This window comes from Cnephaeus nilssonii (genome assembly GCF_951640355.1).
Source record: "Cnephaeus nilssonii genome assembly, chromosome: 4".
Lineage (NCBI taxonomy): Eukaryota > Metazoa > Chordata > Mammalia > Chiroptera > Vespertilionidae > Cnephaeus > Cnephaeus nilssonii.
In genome coordinates this window covers 99,141,397-99,160,565 of record NC_137075.1, presented here as the reverse complement: position 1 = coordinate 99,160,565, position 19,169 = coordinate 99,141,397, and the positions used below count along the sequence as shown (strand labels likewise).

At 46.8% G+C, this 19,169-nt stretch overlaps 1 protein-coding gene across 3 annotated transcripts in view; it reads right to left on the bottom strand.

Annotated features, from left to right (window-relative positions):
• TDP1 (tyrosyl-DNA phosphodiesterase 1) overlaps positions 1 to 19,169 on the bottom strand; it is a 51,613-nt gene that overhangs the window by 27,604 nt on the left and 4,840 nt on the right. For all 3 annotated transcript variants that reach the window (XR_013813398.1, XM_079768506.1, XM_079768507.1), the window contains exons 3-10: positions 17,868 to 17,911; positions 16,678 to 16,733; positions 12,999 to 13,095; positions 10,310 to 10,344; positions 5,631 to 5,723; positions 2,365 to 2,532; positions 1,856 to 1,934; positions 707 to 892 (exon numbers count right to left, since the gene is read on the bottom strand). Coding sequence is in view for 2 of the 3 variants with exons in the window: in XM_079768506.1 (XP_079624632.1) it covers positions 707 to 892; positions 1,856 to 1,934; positions 2,365 to 2,532; positions 5,631 to 5,723; positions 10,310 to 10,344; positions 12,999 to 13,095; positions 16,678 to 16,733; positions 17,868 to 17,911 (758 nt within the window). In the remaining variant the exon portion in view is untranslated. The remainder of the gene's footprint in view (positions 1 to 706; positions 893 to 1,855; positions 1,935 to 2,364; positions 2,533 to 5,630; positions 5,724 to 10,309; positions 10,345 to 12,998; positions 13,096 to 16,677; positions 16,734 to 17,867; positions 17,912 to 19,169) is intronic.

Sequence of the window (19,169 nt, the reverse complement as noted above, 5' to 3'; positions counted from 1 at the left end):
AATAAAAAGCTAATATGCAAATCGACCAAATGGTGGAACGACTGGTCGCTATGATGTGCACTGACCACCAGGGGGCAGATGCTCAACGCAGGAGTTGTCCTCTGGTGGTCAGTGCGCTCCCAAGGGGGAGCACCGCTCAGCCAGAAGCCGGGCTCATGGCTGGCGAGTGCAGCTGCAGTAGCAGAAGCCTCTCCCGCCTCCGCGGCAGAGCTAAGGATGTCCAACTGATGGCTGCCGAACTGCGAGAGGGCGCAGGCTGGGCTGAGGGAACCCCCCCCCCACTCCCGTCCCAGTGCACGAATTGTGCACCAGGCCTCTAGTTTGATGATAAAAAAGCACACTTCCATTTGAGTTTTTCCTCTGACATGCCACAGTAAACACTGAATTGAATGCAAAATTAACTACTAACTCAAAGGTGCCTAAGTAACTAATAATGCTCGTAACTCTGCAGGCCATGCCTTTCCAACATCTTTTCCTGGGCTTGACAACCTGGAAGGGATGACAACTGCTCGCTGGTGGCTGACACGGAGCTTTGGCTGAACTGCACACCCCAGCAACCACGATACTCGATTACTATTACTAACACTGCCGTTTCTATCCCACCCATTGAATCAAACCCTCTCTCTCTGAGGAGGACTGGCTGTTGACTGACTCCTCTCCTGGACGAGAGAATGCAGATGAGGGACTTCGGAGGAGGAGCACTCACCAGATGGAGGGGAGCCGTGCTTTTCCCGGGGGCCCTGCTTTCCTTCCCCAGGGTCACCAAGGTCTCTTTGAATTCAGCACACAGCCATTTGGATTCGTCAGCCCCCATGGAGCCGATGCTTGAGAACTGGCCGATGACGGGCCAAGCCTCGGCCTTAGGTATGGACGAGGCGTGCTCTTTCAGGACCTGTGAAAGGGTGACAGTGAAAGCCACAGTCAGGACCCGAACCCAGGTGTGGGCATCTACCTGCAACGGGGTGCACTTAGCCAGAGCGCTCTACCCTCTCTAGGTCAGGACCCAGTCAGGGCACCTGCCCGGGTGGCGGGCTCAATCCCCAGGAGGAGGCGAGCAGGAAGCAGCTGATCGATGATTTTCTCTCATCATTGATGTTTTTTCTCTCTCTCCCTCTCCCTTCCTCTTTGAAATCAATAAAAACTTACTAAATAAATAAATACATAAAGATGTTGGCTATGAGATCCTGCCTGCTTTCAGCTGCGGTCTCAGTTAAAAAAAAAGAAAATTAAAAGTTTCATTAACCAAGGGGAATTCTTACATAACATAAATAATTTATGGACAAAGAGGTAAGCTTTGAACAAAGACATTTTAGGGACATTGTATTATTAAGGTCAGTAAACTGTCTTCTAAAAGGCAATAAAGAAGGCATTAATCTTCAACTTGCTGGTTGTTTTATTTTGTTAAAGACCTTTCTATGTTCATTTTCATACCAGCAGCAAATGTGATTTTTGTAGTAACAATTCTCTTAAGGGCACTGGTTTGGTAAACAAAATATATTATAGCTAATTGTTATAGCCTCTACTCAACACTACATTCTGCTTTATTAAATTTGTATGTTAAAAGTCCTTGATATGCTGATCAAATGCTACAAACGGAATCTCCGATTATCTCTATCACAAGACATATAACTAAAAGTCCATTTAGAACAATCTGCATCTATAGAACAGGCATAATAAAACTTTAAAAATTACTGAAAACTATTAGGCAATCAATTTATCATGTGCCTACTATTTGCCCAGAATTGTGCTAGATATATTGTAATGCTGCCATCAGAACATACGATTATAAATAAAAAGGGAGATAATACCCATTAAATTAAAAAAAAAACAGTTAAAATAGTAAAAATTCTGTTACCTTCCGAAGCCTAAAGTGCCCCCAGTTATCTTTCTGATTTCCTTGAAAGCGTCCTGGGGTTGATCCAATGAGGTAAACGCTACAGAGATATAAAATGTAAATTACAGAACGTAGTGATGTGATTTATGAACCTACAGTCACAAAATACCCATGAAGTGTTCCAAGAGCCAACCCGTTTTCTTGGGATACTTCCTCAGAGGAGTAGCTGATACTTAAACTCACCGTCAAGCACATCCACTAGTGGAGGAGCACCTGCAAGGGGAGGGGGCCAGGCCGAGCTCGCTCCTGTGCAGAGTGACCCAGCAGGAGGCCGAGGGTGCGTGGAAGAGTCCCTGCCTCCCGTTAGGGACACAGAACCAGGAGACGCACAGCGACAGCCTCCTGCTTTCATCATGTCACGAAGGGCGGCCGAACGCCCTCAGCCTCCTTCCAAGACCCTGCGTTCCAGACCCCGCGCGGCTCTCAGGCGTCACCTGCCGTGAGCACCCAAAACGCGAAGACGCACGTACTTGGTTCCGGAGAGGTCGTGGGCGTGGATGATGTCTACCCACTCCTTGAGAGGAGGAGCGTTATAAGCCATCAGGTAGCTGACGAGATCGGCTTTGAAATGTGTTGTCGACTCTCCAGACCCGTGGGTGCCATGGGCCATTCGTGGGTACAAGGGGCTCACCCACATTCTGGAACGGGAGAGAAATGCCTATTAACAGTCGGGAAGCCACTGGTCATGGGGCCTCTCCGCACTGACTCTGCACTCACCCGAGGAGGGGACTTCTCACTGCGTCTCCACCTGGTGAGCAGAGATCCTCACCAAACACAAATCCCACCGTGCCGCCCGGACAGCTTCCATCACATTCGGAACTATTTTTGAAGACCTCACTGTGAGTTTAGACCCATAAGATCTAGCCTCTGCCCACCTCTCCCATCCAATCCCCCTCCATGCTCCCTCTCATCCAGTCACCACACCTTCTTCCTCCTCCTTCTTCCCACGCCTTACATACTGCTTTCTGAGGAGTGATGACACCAGTCAATAGTTTTAATTTCAGTTGTTAGAGCAAACCCATACCACCTGTAGTAACCCCAGCAAGACTGTGCCCACGACTATATCAATGTGGCTCTTTAGTCAAGTGGAAAAGGATAAAAGTTATACTGAGAAAAATGTACGAACAACTCTACTTTCAATAAACAAACACATCATGATGTATAAGCTAGAGTAGTTTGGGGGTATTTTTATAACATATACATTCCTGGCGCCTGGAGTGAGTATATACCACATTCAATGATATTAGATTAACACAAACCTTAGACTTTCAAATACTACAGTAAATGAAATATTAAAGACATCTTTCATTTCATCAATCCTTTTCCCCAAAGGAAAACGGGGGTTGTTGGGTGAGAGCCATGATGTATGACGACTTTCTAAACCAGATACCGAGGTGTGAGGCATTTGCACACTTCCCAAAATAAGATGAGAAAATGATCCCGGGACAAATAAGTTTAAAAGTGAGAAGTTAAACGGTGGACCAAGGGGCGGCGGAAAGGACGGCAGGGACACCTGCACACAGAACAGGGTCAGCGGGGCCCTTAGGAAGGGGACACAAGGTAACCGCCTTTACATGTCTTTCTTGAAAGATGACAACGCACTGCATGAGATGCAGAGCCTCGGGGAGAACCTGGACTAGCCCGAGAGAACAGTGCCCGGTCCGGGTGGCGAGAGGGAAGCTGCAGGGAGTGTCACATCCTTGCTACTTTTTGAGTTTTAAACCATGTAAAGCTACTGTCCAGCCAATGATTTTTTTTTAACTTAAAATTTTTTTTAAATGAAGGAAAAAAATGAACACCCCAATCCTGTCCCTTAATCCCTGCCTGCGTAACAGCCACCCCCGAGAAGCCTAAGGAAGCCTGGTTGCTTCTAAACTCGAGCTCCTGGCCCAGAAGGAGCAGGAGGCCGGGTCAGAGTCTCTGAGTCACAGAAGACCGAAGGCCAGCCGAAACCGGTTTGGCTCAGTGGATAGAGCGTCGGCCTGCGGACTCAAGGGTCCCAGGTTCGATTCCGGTCAAGGGCATATACCTTGGTTGCGGGCACATCCCCAGTGGGGGGTGTGCAAGAGGCAGCTGATCGATGTTTCTTTCTCATCGATGTTTCTAACTCTCTAGCCCTCTCTCTTCCTTTCTGTAAAAAAATCAATGAAATATATTAAAAAAAAAAAAAAAAGACCGAAGGCCAACTTGACAGACTCAGTTCATTACATTAGTTACCGTTTCCCCACAAAAAGCTCTGTGAGTCCCATTTTTTGTTGTTTTTGATGGGGCTACATATACGTCACAAGCCCCCAAGCCCAGCTCTGCAGCTTACACACTCCTGAGGTAGCAAAGGCGTAGTGGACCCGAAACTCAGTGGGCCAAGAGGGTCTGTGCTGAGGCTCCCAGAGATGGAGTGGCGACAGCCTGGACCCTGAGCCAGTCGGACTACACTGCATCGTGAGCGGCATGTTAAGTGGGACTCAAACCAGAACACGTTTAAAGGAAAACTATCAGGAAGTGGGCACGGGGCTCAAAGCCACCTGCTGTGGTGGGGGAGCGGAGTGCGGAGTGGGAACAAGAGGTGCTGGGCTCAGGGAAAAGACCACCTTTCAAGCCCGGACGGGCCATCTGAAGGAAGAGAGGTGCCTCGTTAACTACACCCACACAGGCTGAAGCGGGCTCCGGGGGTGGAGGCTGCAGGCTCTGTATTCTAGCTCGACCCCCGGGGGACATGGACTCAGCCAGCTAATACATCCCACTGTAGGGGTTCTAGCACAGGCTGGGCAATGAACTGTGGCAAGTCTGTGGGGGAGGATGACAGCGAATTCCTGAACCCCGAAACGCTGCTAGATGAATGCCTGAGTTTCTTCTAACACAGAAGGCTGTTAACCAGCTCTTAACTTAACCTCCTTTACCAGAAGGCAAAGATGTACAACATGGCTTAAATGAAAGAAAGGTGACTTACAGCTGGTCACAACGAAGGGCTTGCCCGGAGGGAGAACAATGGTTAAAATCTGATTTGGGGAAATCCCCAAAACTAAACCCAAACCCTTCTCGAGAAAAGATAAAAAGCTAGACCCAGCATCCGTGCACAAGGACAAAGGGTCGGTGATATAAACTAAGCCTGAGCCACCTCACGCCGGATTCTCTGAGATTCACAACACCATGAACACAGGAAAGGCTTTAAAAACACACCCGTGCAGATGTGCTTCATGGGAAACTACAGGGTTTGGTGGGGGAGGGGAATTTTTAGCACTCGACTATTCCCCAGGTTTTCCTGATGCCCCCTGGGAAGTGGCCAGCCTGAGTACAAGTGGGAGCAGGGGGAAGTGGAGACCAGAAGGCTATCCAGTGGGTCTCACTGGAAAAATAATGGGCTTAGACCTGGCACTTAGCACCCTCTTTCCGGCCTCGAATACTTGGATAGACTTGGCTGTAGTGTGTGTATGATCTCATTTTATAAAAAAACCTACCGTGCGTAGATATTTATCTGTGTGTCCGTGTATAACAGAGACAGACATGGATGATTATGTTACACTGTTAACACTGGTTGCCTCAAGAGAGAGAAATTGGGGGGGGGGAGATACTAAAAGAATGCTACCTTTTTCTCTGCATGTGTATTTTTTCTATGCCACGTGTGTGGGATTTTTACAATTAAAAACATAGAAAAACAAAAGAATAAAGCAAATGTTCTGGCCTTTGCCCTGTCTCCGCACACACAGCCACTGCCGTAAAGCAAACAGAAGCTACGCACCCTTGCGTCTTCTGGTGCCAGTCCTCACGGATGAGGTTGGAGGTGTGTATGACCACCCGGAGGCCTTCTTCGTATAGCAGGAGCATCATTTTCCTTTAAAAACAGAAAAGGCATTAACATTACTTTCAAAAAATGCAATACCTTCCTAATGCAAATGTAATAGCTAAAGGAATTCTTCAAACGCTTATATTACCCAAACGTTTAACAACTATAACCCTCCTTTCTTCTATACATTACCAAAGTCTGCCTAAGTGGTAGGTAGAAAACTACCTCCCAAAATGCTCCGAGTACTTGGTGGCCCGTGAACTTTTGCCCCGTCCCATCCACATGGCCAGTCCTGACACTCCAGACCCCTCCCTTCCAGGCTGGCCCCTTATTATCTATTCAGCATCATCTGTTCCTATTAGGGACAATAGGAACCTTCGTGTCCTATGTTTTTCTAAAGTTTGGTCACAACCTCTTGCTGTGTCATTACTAGCATTTAAAAAAATTGCAAAAGAATAAATAATAAACTCAACAGTGCATTGCATACTGTATATTTAAGTTCAGTATTGGCTCACGGAACTTGTTTTGCCATAAGCATGGGTGCATGTGGTAGACTGAAAGGTCAAATGTACTTTTTTTCTTTTTTAAGTATATTTTTATTGATTTCAGAGAGGGAGAGAGAAACATCAATGATGAGAGAGAATCACTGATTGGCTGTCTCCTGCACGCCCCTTCTGGTAATCGAGCTCTCGTCCTGGGCATGTGCCTTGACTGGAATTGAACCATGACCTCCTGGTTCATGGGTTGATGCTCAACCACTGAGCCACACTGGCTGGGCTCAAATGTATTTCTTATTGTGGGTTGCAATTTAAAAAGAGTGTGAAAGAGGCTTCATCTTCATGCTCCATAGATGCCACACTTGTCACCAGTGCACCTGGGCTTGAGGTCCGTCTTCCCTTTTTCTTCTCCATTAATTCAAATCAGTCCTGTTGAGTCCTCTCTTTCCCACGGGGCTGCCCCACGCCTCCAGTCATCAAACACACTTCTCTTACTTTAACAACAGTGAGAGGGAGGGAATACTGGAGAAATAAGAGCTTTCCATCTGAAGTTGCAAGACCTAAGCTCCAGTCTCCACCAGGGAGAAGCCATACGACCCTAAGCCATTTAACATCCCTCAGTCATTCCATGTCCCTGAACCTTGTTTTGTTTTGTTGCTTTTTTTTCACACGTGTAACGTGAAGGATGAAGCCCTTCTTGCCTCACAGGGTTGCTGTGAGGTGAGGTACAACGTGCACTTAGGTGGGTGTAAACACTCTCGCCTGTGCACTCCCACTCATCCTTCAACGCCTTCCTTTCATTCGTCATCTGCTGTTGGATGACTTGTAGCTTGCTGCTTGTTTTCTAATTATTCCAGGAATCTAAGCGCTCTCTCTACCCAACCAGAGACTCACTCCTCAAGGCACTAACGCTGCCCTGACTTTTTATTTCTATTGAGGCCAAAATGCTACTTCATGTTTACTGGCGTAGGTCAGTTCACACAGGGGAAAAATAAACAACATGGACACTGTTTGGACAGCATGGAGCCAGCATAAAAAGATGTGGAAAAGATCGTAAGGACAGAGAATGAGATTTAGCTCCTGCCACACTGAGAACGTGACATGAGCTGGCAAACGGTAAATAAATGCAGAGCTGCAGAAATGACAGCTGGTGGGCCAATCTTCCCATGTATGACATGTGCACCCTGAAATCTGGGCAAATTTATGTCACCGTTACCAAACTAGCAGCTGACTGCCATTAAGAATAAGCCAGCTATGAATCCATGATACGAGTTTTACAGATATTCCCATTAAGCACCAATGATCAGAGAAATCACGCACGAATGTCAGTGAGTCCCGCAAACAGAACCGGACGGATCCAGGGGAAGTCGCTTGCATCCTTTCAGAGACAAAATGGCACATGCCAATTAAGTCACAATTTAAAATGGATAAAAAGAGTAAGAAATGGGGTCTCCCTCGAAGAACGCTGACCTGCATGTTGCCTACTGAGCTGTGGGGGCAGCCAAAGGGACACGTCCTAAATCTGCAGCTGTTCCTGTGAAGGGCCTGCGTGCCAGGCACCACCCTAGAGGCTCCACGGGATGCCAGCACGCAGTGCCCACGGTAACCCAGAGCGGGCGCCGTCTCCCACTGCACCCGCACCACCTGTGGCTGGGAGACGGTGGTCACAGAACGAGCCAGAGGAAGAGCTTGTTTGGATCAGACATGCGGATCGTCCTCTCACTGCGCGTGGCTTCCGCAGGGATGGGCACGGGGTCGCAGGTCTCACCATGCCAGGGGTAGGAGTGGGCGAGGGGGCATGGCGTGATCTGGGTGAGGATGCGGAAGGGAGTGGGAAGGGGCCTGCCCTGCCATCCTGTGGTCAGTCCGTTAGTTCACCGGCTCCCGTTAGACAGGGACTGGACGTGGAGCTGCTCTGGCTCCCTCCCTCCCGCCTGCGATTCTCAGGGCCAGGCGAGCTAACCTGGCTCCTAGTTCTGGGGAAACCGCGACGCTTTAGAATTCTAACGCCTTGTGAGAGACACCCCGGAACTGTATGACGTCCTTCAGAAACACTGAGAGAGCACGCTTAACGAGCCTCGCGGACTATGGGCTCCTGCAGGACAGCTGCTTCTGGTCATTTCCAGCTGCTCTGCACAGAGCCCACACATGCCTGCTAACCTGAGCACCATCTCCAAGCCACTTCCTACTTACCGCGGCCGCTCCCCTCTGCCCCACGGGGAGGCGGTTTACACCCCTTCACCATGGGCTGCAAGGCTTTCCTCCTTTTCTAACTCATGTGTTTGTCTGCCTCTCTGACCAAAAGACTAAAAGCGGCAAGAACAAAACCCATCATGTCCCAAACCCATTATATCTCCAGAGCTGTGTGTGAAGAATAGATATTTAATGAATAACTCTTAAACCATTTTAAAAGGAGCAATGGACAGTGATTGCAAGATATGAGTGCAATCTCCTACAAGACACTGTCATTTTAACAAAATGCAAACTACACATACTATGTGGGTGGGAAAGGTCCTAATTACTCCCTTAGGCATTTAAGGGAGAATCTGGGGGGAGGAGGGGGAGAAGGAGGAATAAATTTGCCAAGTGGTTTGTGTGTTGGGGAGGGCAGGATGGACCACAGGAAACAATGAGTCCACCTGAGCAGCAAGCAAACAAAAATTCCTGTCCCCAGCACTGGTCCAGGGAACACTGCTTCTCTGCTTGGGGCCTCTGGTCTATGCAATGAAGGCTCAACTGAACATCCGTGTGTCAAACCCTGGCCAGGCCCAGCACACTCAGCCCCTCCTGGACAAAGGCACAGGCTCCAGGACTACTTGCTGGCATGTGGAATACAGGGCGATTGCCCATGAAATGCTGGCACAGAAGGCGTGGCCGGCACAGGAGCCTGGCACTGGGGGTCTAGGGAAGATGCTGAGCCGCCTTATACAATGCCACTCTGTATCCTCTGCCTGAATTAGCATCCTGTGAGCTCAGTGTGACACAAACAGTAACTGATCCTGCGGTGCCTGAGTCCTCTCTCAACAGCCCTCAGACCCTGTCCTCTATTAGACCGAAGCTTCCCATTAGGGATGGCCGGTAAATGCTGCAACATTTACTCAAGAGCATCTAAGGGCAGATAACGTAGGGTCGGTAGGTCGCCTTTACGAAATGGCTCAACTCTTTCAGCTCTGGTTCCTTTTTCTTAAAGCAAACTGGACAATATAGTTTTAAGTGGACAGAGAGAAAGACGAACGTATGCCCTCATTTCAGGGCACTGTAATATCGGGAAACCAGTGATCACAGAAGGACTCACGCTCCCTCCTAGAGACTCCCTTTTGCCCTACAGACAGACGCCGAAGGAACATGCCGGAACCTGCCAGCTACCCATTTCCACTACTGGTCTAGAAGACAGATGAGGCTCGGTCACGTTCACGTCACAAATCCTTCCCAGAGAAACGTGCTTTATAAACAAAAGGCTGAAATAGGGACAACCATGTCTAGTCCTTATTTTCATTTGCAGAACCAATGACGTAAAAGGGCTCAGCAAAAACAGCGGAAGGACTAACCTAAAGCAGGAGACCAGCGGACATCGGCGCAACGTGCCAAGTAGGAAGTAACACAAGTTCTTCCTGTCTGGTTGGCAAGGCTTCAGAAGAGCATTCTAGAAGAAATTTCTGAGCTGTCTTGCGCAGGGACAGATATCAGCCTCTTGAGTTGACAACTTTTTGTAAAATAGTTTTGTTTTATTTTCAATCACAGGATGGAGCTGACCTAACAATATTCTCTATTTGATGCAGCTGAGAATCTTATAAAAATCACAAGACTCTCTTTAACATAGTGGAATCCACAGCGCATTACTGACACACATACAGTCACTCATAACCACGGACCACACACCACAGTATCTATTCTCCTACAGCGAATGTCCTGAACAGAAAAGCAGAAACGGCACCAGAGATTCAGGCTTTTGTGTTGCAAGTACTGTAGCTTCAGGCTGTTAGAAAACAACCCCACTTCCTCTACTTCCTTACTGATAGCATTCCACCCCCGCCCCCCCAAAACCATCACACCTGAACTCCTCCAAGGGCCTTTCTGAATAGCATCCTTTGCTCTATTAAAAGCATACCCTCTCCCCCGTTCATAAAAATTGCTTACGTGTGGTGTGTTCCAAATGCAATATCCAACTTTGCCTAGGATGAAAAAGAAGTCAAGTCACTTATTAAAACAAAAACAAACACTCAATACCCCTACCTATTGGAAATTAAATTAGAAACGGTTCAGGTTTTTTTTTTCTCTCTTTTTTCTTTAATTGCTTTTACTGCCCTCTAGTGGACAAGCCTTTGATAAACAATACAGCTTTTATAATATCCAGTAAGGCTTGTTTTTAAAAATGCATATTTTTTAAAAAGTTACCCAGAATAATTCAATACTTTCTGCACTTTTAATTATAGCAATTAGAAGTTAAAAAGCCTAATTTCTTTAGTTGTCAAAAACTAATAAAAACAAATGAGCGTTTGCAAAGTTTTAAAATGAGAAATTTGGCTTACACAGAAATTAACAACTGCAAAAAGTTTTCAGCGCGTATTCAAAAAACACTGAGTGTGGTGGCATCAGAAAGACTTGTGTTGTGATGTTAAAACAGAAGTTTTCTTACATTAATAACATAACAAGTACTGAAAATAAAGAATATATTAAATCCACTTTGTTACAAAATGATATCTTCACGTATAAATGGGGCATAAGTGGAGAAGTAAAACATTTTACCTAACACCTAGTATAGCAAGACCTTGGTTAAACAGACTGTGCCCCAGATGTAGGCTAGGAAAGAGTTAAAATAGAAACGTCAAAATAGCAGTTAGGAACGTGCAAATCCTAGCTTCATAACGTTGCATGACTTTGAAAAATACTTAAATCTAAGATGAATCTCACTCCTCTTTAAAATGATGGTGCTATTAGGGGATTCGGAGTTGTTAGGAGTGAATGAGAGGAAGTGTTCCAAGTGCGTAGGAAAGGGGCCTGTGCCGGCAGTACTGCCACAAGTCCCGCCCACCAACCACAGGACAGGTGGGTGGATCCGCTTGCTGGAGGCAGTAATAAGCAACTGAACACACAGGTGAGGACACAGGCCCCGGACTGGACAGGTGGCCCATCCACTATCCTCTCACACTCAGCATGTGGGGCGCTCACAGACCAGCATGCATTTGTGTGGTCTGGCCACAGAAGAGAGAACAGGGAACTGTATTTGATGTCTTTAAAATGACAAAATTAGAATGAAGACTGCCACTCTGAAAATTGATATTTAGCTGGGAAAAGGCAGTGGTCAAGAGACTTGGCTTTTGAGTTGTTTTGTTATAAGTTGTGTGATCTGGGGCAAGTCTAAGCACAAAATCAAGGATGATAGTAACTTGAACAGATAATATCCAATGGGCGCTTTTTGGTGCAAATGCACCACATCCTGTACAACAACCCAATGAAGAACAGCATTAACAGTCCACTTAACATGGAGGACTTAGGCTTAACGAGGTTCATCAATGAGCCCAGGATGACATGGTTCGGGTGTGCAGAGCTGGGACAGAACCCGGGCCTCAATCTCCGACCTCTGGCCCCACATGTACAGAATAGAAGTGTTAGCATACACAGATTCTTTGACTGACGTCAACATCAGTAATTCATCTTACAGGCAAGGCATAAAGGTATTTCAATAGGCCAGAATGGGGCCACAATCCTTCTGTACCTCGGACTACATCTGGGAGCTTCGGAACAGCTCTTTGCACAAGGTTTGAAAGACTGCGGCTCGTTCTGCCCTCTAGTGGCCGGTCTGGAGCACGCCATCAGGCATGCCACAATGTCTCCTAAACTTCTCAGGACAGGTAGTCTTTGAAAAACACGATTTCTATTGATTTAATCACTGTGTTCTTTCTTTAGTTTGATGAGAGCTATCCTACTGCAGTTTAATCTCCTCTGCTTGGGCAAGCAAAAGCAAAAACATTGGATTTTAGGCAATGGCTAAGCAAAGGTTTATCTGTGTAGAAGTGAGCTAAAGATATATTGGAAAAAGGGATGCTTTCAAATTCCAACTATATTAAGTGCAGTGGTTGAGTCACAGCCAGGTTTTGAGAGGCATGCTGGCTGACTAGAGGCAACCAGAGGAGGTCTGGAAGTTGGGGAGACACAGGGGATCCATGGTATATCCAATACAATTGAACAACGTGAGACAACTAAGGGAGATATCTTCAAACGTAAGAACCACCGACACATGCTAGGGGGAGAATTACTGTATGTGCTCCAGAGGAAAAATTAGGACTGATGTGTGGAAGTCACAAAGAGGAAGATTGTGATGGGTAATTTTATGTCAGCTTAGCTAGGCCACAACATCCAGATATTTGGTCAGCTGTTGCTGTGAAAAGTACTTTTTAGATTAAAACAGATTACCCTCCACAATGTAGGGGGCCTTATCCAATCAGTTGAAGGCCTCAAGAGAAAAAAAGACCCACTCCTTCAAGGAAGAGAAAATTGAGTCTCCAGACTGCCTGTGGACTCAAACGGCAACATCTGTTCTTCCCTGGATTTTGGACTTGCCAGCAGCCCCCGCACATACAGAGATGTGTATGTTTCCCATAGGTTGTTTCCCTGAAGAACTCTAATACAGAGATAAGAGGTCAACATCAAGAAAAATCTTTCTAACCACAAGGGCTACCTCAGGAAGCATTCAAGCCAAAGTTAGACAACATCTGTTGGGGATGCTGGAGCCTCCGGAGGATTCCTGCACTCGGCAGGTAGAAAGATGAAATGTCTAAATTCCCTTCCAACTCTCAGACCAAGCATAACGGCAACAGCAGCTTACCTGGCAGAGGGAAATGTTCTCATAAGGCTTGGCCTCGGCGTGCAGGTGAGCCTTAGCTTCTCGTTTATCGCCATGCACCAGCAGGATTGGCTTCTTCCTGAAGAGGCCAGAAGTATGTGAAATACATCATTCACAGAGCTGGACTGCTGCCTGGTGAGGGAATGCCAGCTTCTCTATCACCCCACACGTGCTCTGGCCTTTGTGGAGACTGAGTCCCGGGCTAACAGAACAGGTCAGTTAATCTTCATTGACCAGTTACCGTGACAAGGGGGTCAGGGGGTCCGATCCTGAAGCTCCACTTCGACTCAGAGGGGTTGTGACTCAAGCAAGCCCTTGAGTAATGAATTATCTTCTTTGGTCCCAAAGGGCACATAGTTACCTGTGTTACTATGTTTAAATTCAGACGGATTAAAGACACAACATTACCGTTGTAGAGTGTGATGCTCTTTTCTTTCCCTGCTGTTGGGACCTTGCCAGGCCTACATTCACCAAGCTCCTACTGTGTGCTAGGTACTGCACTAGACTCGAGGATACAAGAGTGAACAGGCCCAGGTCCACAGCAGCATGCAGACTCATTAAAGGTGGTTCTATTTCAATGAAACAGAGCCCAAGTTACACTGAAAATGCTGTATTTAAAAAAAACAACAACAAAAAAAAACAACACACACACACACACACACACACACACAAAAAATGCTGTATTTTTTAATTCCTAAAGGACAACATGAGAAGACTCTTCAGGCCTGGCTGGAGTGGCTCAGTGATTGAGCATTGACCTAGGAACCAGTGGTCACAGTTCCATTCCCGGTCAGGGCACATGCCCGGGTTACGGGCTTTATCCCCAGTGTGGGGTGTGCATGAGGCAGCCAATCAATGATTCTCTCTCATCATTGATGTTTCTATCTCTCTCTCTTTTCCCTTCCTCTCTGAAATCAATTAAAAATCTATTTTAAAAAAGAGAATACTCTTCAGGAATAGATTAAAAGGCTTTTAAGGGAATTATGATCTTCTCCAGTTAATTCAAAGCGAGATAATCCTTAGAAGTCAATATACCTTTGCAAGCACACCCAACAAAACAAAAATTGGATTTTTATTCAAGGAACAATCAAGCAAGATGAACAAAGGTAGCTACTTCCACATGTATCAATCACGGTGCAGAATGATTCTCTACCATATGAGAAGGGCAACATGCAACTAAAAAGAAACATTATAGAAAATGCACTTCCGGTACAAGCACCTAGCTACCTAATCCCCAAGAACTTTATAACGTGTTAGTTCAAATAAAACTAAGAAACCACACCTTCACAACTTTTTTCTATTTTACAACTAGAAAAACAGGGCAGAGAATAATTAGTGTTATCAGATCATCAGGACTTTCTTAAAAATAAGAGATTAACCATTACTGACAGAAGTTGAAGTCTGCATTAATGCCTTCAAATTTATTGGTCCCATAAACTGTCACCAAAAGGCTGTTGAGATGGTTCATTTTATGTGTCAACTTGACTAGGCCAAGGGGTGTTCATATAAAACATCATTCTGGGTGTGTCTGTGAGGGTGTTTCTGGATGAGATGGGCCTTTGAATGGGTGGACTCCAATGTGGGGGGCCTCATCCAGTCCGCTGACAGCCCAAGGTAGAAACAAAGGTGGAGGGAGAATTTGTTCTCTTCCTCTTGAGCCAACTGCCCATAATAAATCTCCATATACTGTATCTCCCATTGGTTCCGTTTTTCTGGAAAACCCCTCCATGGGCAGTATCTGAATGACGACATAAGGCAGTACAACCTCTACGATCAGAATTTCTGTCAATTCTGGATGTTGCCTTAACTTGACATTTAGGTCCTTCCTCCTCCTTACAGCTCCCGATGACTGGCGTTCCCCATGTGCACTGAGCAACGAGTGGGTGTGGGAAGGCAGGACCCTTCTGTCCCCTGACCAGTTACTGAGAGTCCAGGGGGTACCGGACAAGTCTGTTGGGGGCGGGGCGGGGGGGGAGATAATAAAGTACCACAAACCAGGGGGCTCAGACCACAGGACATTTTGTCTCTTGGTTCCGGAAACAAGAAGGCTGAGATCAAGGTGTCTGCAGGGTTGGTTCCCGTGGGGGCTGGGAGGGAAGGGCCTGCTCCAGGCCTGTCCTAGCTTCTGGGCGGTGTTCTCCCTGTGTCTTTGCTCTGTATGTGTCTGTGTCCAAATGTCTCTTTCTTATGAGGACACCAGTCACATTAGAGTAAACCCACCTTAATGACCTCATTTTGATTTGATTATCCACCCCCCAAAAAACCTATTTCCAAATAAGTCACATTCTGAGGTACTGGGGGTTAGAACTCCAACAGATCCTTTTTGGGGTGAGACAATTCAACCCGTAACAGATACACAAGGAGTTGTGGTCTATACTTCGGCAACACTTAAAACGTGTGGCAATTCGGTTTCAAGGTCTTTGAGAAGCAAAGGGACGAATAACAAAAAGGTGCCAGTGCCACAAACAGGGACGTCTGTGGCCAGAAGCCCGCGCAGACGGCTGGCTGCCTCCCGATGTCCGTTCTCTCCTTTCCTAACAAATCCCGACCTCACTCAGACAGGGTGTGCTCAGCCAGACTTCCTTTACGGCCTCTTTCAGAGCCAGCCATCGTCCTGTGACTGCCTCAGGTGTTCAGTGGGGCTTCAGGAAGGCCGCTCAGAGGGGACACAGCTGGGACGTGGCCGTCTCATCCTCCTCCCCTTTCTCCTTCCTGCCACCTGGAACACAGACCGGGGACCCGGAGCGCCAGGTGGACAGGAAGACGGGAGGGCTAATTCTCTGAGAACCATGACGGCCCCAATCCAGACCTTAAATGTCTACCTTGTGGACATCTTAGATTGGAAAAACGTTTTCTTTCTTGTTTAAGCGGCCGTTATTTTGGGCTTTCTGTCACATGCAGCTAAAATGAATGCTATGGGTCACAGGTCAAACACAAGCCCTTGAGTGCCAGCGCCCTGGGAAATTTCAATGGCATTTCATCTACCGTTAATGATGGTTTCCACCATCTGGTTCCTAAATGAACCCAGGACTCTGAGGACCTGACAATCGTTCTTCCCGCGTGTGCTTTCCTCGGCCTGACTTGCTGTTATGGAGCCTGCCATGTAAACGTGTTAGAAACCAGGACGGCGCACGTCACTGTGTGATGCTATTCAGTCTGTATTGCTGGACCCCAGGCTTTTGAACTCCAGGAGACAGACTGGAATCCATCACCTCCATCACCTGGGTAAGGGGAGGCCCTGGGACCCCTTTATTGACTCAAACTACAAGGAGAATCATTTAGAAAGCGATTCTCAGCACAGTGTTGATGTGCTAAGTAATGCATGGCACGCTGGCCACGTGTGGGCATGCTCACAGGGCTGGGCGGTGGGATGGGGGGGGGGGGGGGGGCAGTGATCTTTTCCTTCATAACACCAGACATAAAGTTCTCTTATGTGGGATAGAAGTTGTCCTGATCTACTTCTGGACAGAGAAATGGAAGATATGGTCAAATCTGTATAAGGAATACATGTGATTAACTAGAATAGAAAAAAAAAATGCTGTTTTCCCCAATGTTTGTATGATCAGGATGGTTTCAAAAGACGTTCAACAAAAATGGCCGGCAGCTGCCTGAGAAGCACAGATCTTGTGTTTTAATGCCATCTATGGTCCCGGGGACTCACCTGAACTCTCGTGGATACTGTCTTACGAGCCAGTCCACGTCAAAACAGTAGTTAAACTAGATGGGGGAAAGAAAAGCAAGTCAGTCACGGGTGACTTATCCAGGCAGCATATACGGAGAGCTGGGTGGTTGTCTGATGGAAAGAAACTCTAAAATAATGATGAACTACATGTTTCATTTATCAGCCCAGACAGTTCTGCCACAATACTCATAAACAAACCTGCGATACACCTTGAAGGGAACGCATGGCCCAGGGGGTCTCAATCATTGGAGGAGCGTGTGAGAAAGCAGGTTCCAGGCAATTATGCCTGTGTGCTTGGCGGCATCTGTATTTGCTATTTCTGAGGCCTCTCTGATTAATTCAAACAAAGGGGCTTATAAATGTATCCCTTTCCCCCTCAGTGATTACGAAAAGGACTTTTAGAAGAGACCATCCACTTTCAGCCCAACTTAGGAGCCAGCTTTGCAAACAGGCATCTGGGACTGGATGTTCACTAGGCCTACAACGATTACAACTTAACCCCCCAGGTTCTGCACTGGACTTACCCATGGGGGCTCCTCCCCACACCTGAGTAGTCCTCAACCCTCTTCCTGGACAGAGTGACTCGCTCACCCCGAGGTTTTATCTGGAGACCAAGAATTGTGAGGCCAAGCCAAACATGAAGGCACAGAGAGCTTTGCTTTCTTCAGGGAAGTGACCTTTTTTTCTGACCATTTACTTGACCCTCTGGAGCACTGAGGTGATTTGTCAACACAAAGGGACCGGCTCCGTCGGGCAGGAGCAACCACACATGCAGAAAGAAGGTAGCCATAACTTTCCGTCACTTTTTTTGGGCAGGTGCAGGAAATGTCTTGCTTTTGTAAATCAAACGTGACTTGGCTTTCACTCTCCACCCACAGCTCTTTGGGGGTCGCACCCGAGTGCCATGAGATTATCAGTGTTCCCAAAAGAAGTCCCTGGGGCGGAAATTTTTAAAGTGACTTCTCAGCCAGTCCCTGTAGCCCAATCCTGAGCCAGGAGCCCACTGGTCGTGGCATCCACGTTCCATGCTGGCGCTGTGGCAGGTGCCATCTCGGGGGCTCTGCACAGGACTGAGACACGGGTCCCCATCACTCACTCCTATTTTCTCATGGAGTTGTTTACTTATCTGTCCCTTTCCATCCAAAAAACAAAAACAATCGCAAACTCACCTGTGCTGAAGATACAAGTGTCCCAAATAGAGGAGATAAAATATCTGTGAAGATCAATCATTTAAACATAATTCATACTTTGAAAGACATTCTCTAGTAATAATAATCACAACTGACTTGTCACTGATACTCAAAAATTTAGCTTAGAAAACTGTGAACCAGCCCTAGCTGGTTTGGCTCAGTGGATAGAGCGTCGGCCTGTGGACTGAAGGGTCCCAGGTTCGATTCCAGTCAAGGGCATGTACCTTGGTTGCGGGCACATCCCCAGTAGGGGGTGTGCAGGAGGCAGCTGATCAATGTTTCTCTCTCATCGATGTTTCTAATTCTATCTCTCTCCCTTTCTCTCTGTAAAAAATCAATAAAATATATTAAAGAAAAGAAAACAAAAAAAGAAAACTGTGAACTGAAAAATTACTACAAAGCCAGGCTTTAGTTCCCTAACATTCAAGAGAAAATTTCCCAGTGCTGTTTGATAATACTTATTATGTATTCTTCAATAAAATACAATGCAAAATTAAAAGCTACAACTTCGATACTGGATGAGCGTTGTTTTAGAAGCTGCCAATAAGAACAACAATGATGCATGCTGTTCTTCTTTCCAGACCTCTGAATTTTTACCACCCTCACGTCTCCTTCAAGTCCCTCTCAAGAAACCTCCCCAACCCAGGACTAACTCGCTTCCTGTGAAGGAGAGGACAGAGGTGCCCATAGCTCTAAGCGGTGGACACCCTCAGCCTGGAGTCAGCATCAGATCCCACAGGTTAAGGACTCAAGTCCCACAAGACTGCCCCACCTCAGATGCCAACCACAAGTCCAGACCTCCTGTACTATAACTTGGGGGTTCCCATGATCCCCTCCTGGGATTCGATAATTTGCTGAAAAGTCTCACAGAACTTTTGCTTACTAGATTTCTGATTTATTATAAAAGGATACAACTTGGAACAGCCAGGTGGAAGAGATACATAGGCTGGAGTGATGAAATCATTGGCCATTGGTGATTAACTCAACCTTCAGTCCCTCCCCTCTCCCTGGAGGTGAAGGATGAGGCTGAAAGTTCCAACTCTGATCACATGGTTGGTTCACTGGGCAATCAGCCCCCACCCCCCGCCTTCTTAGGGGCTTTCCAAAAGTCACCTCATTAACATAAACCCAGGTGTGGCTGAAAGGGGCTTGTTACGAATAACAAAACATACTTCTTTGCCCTTTAATTACTTTGGAATTGTTCTAGGACAAAAACCAAATATAGCCAGGGATGAAGACCAAATATATGTATAGAACAATATGTCACACACACCTCAGGGA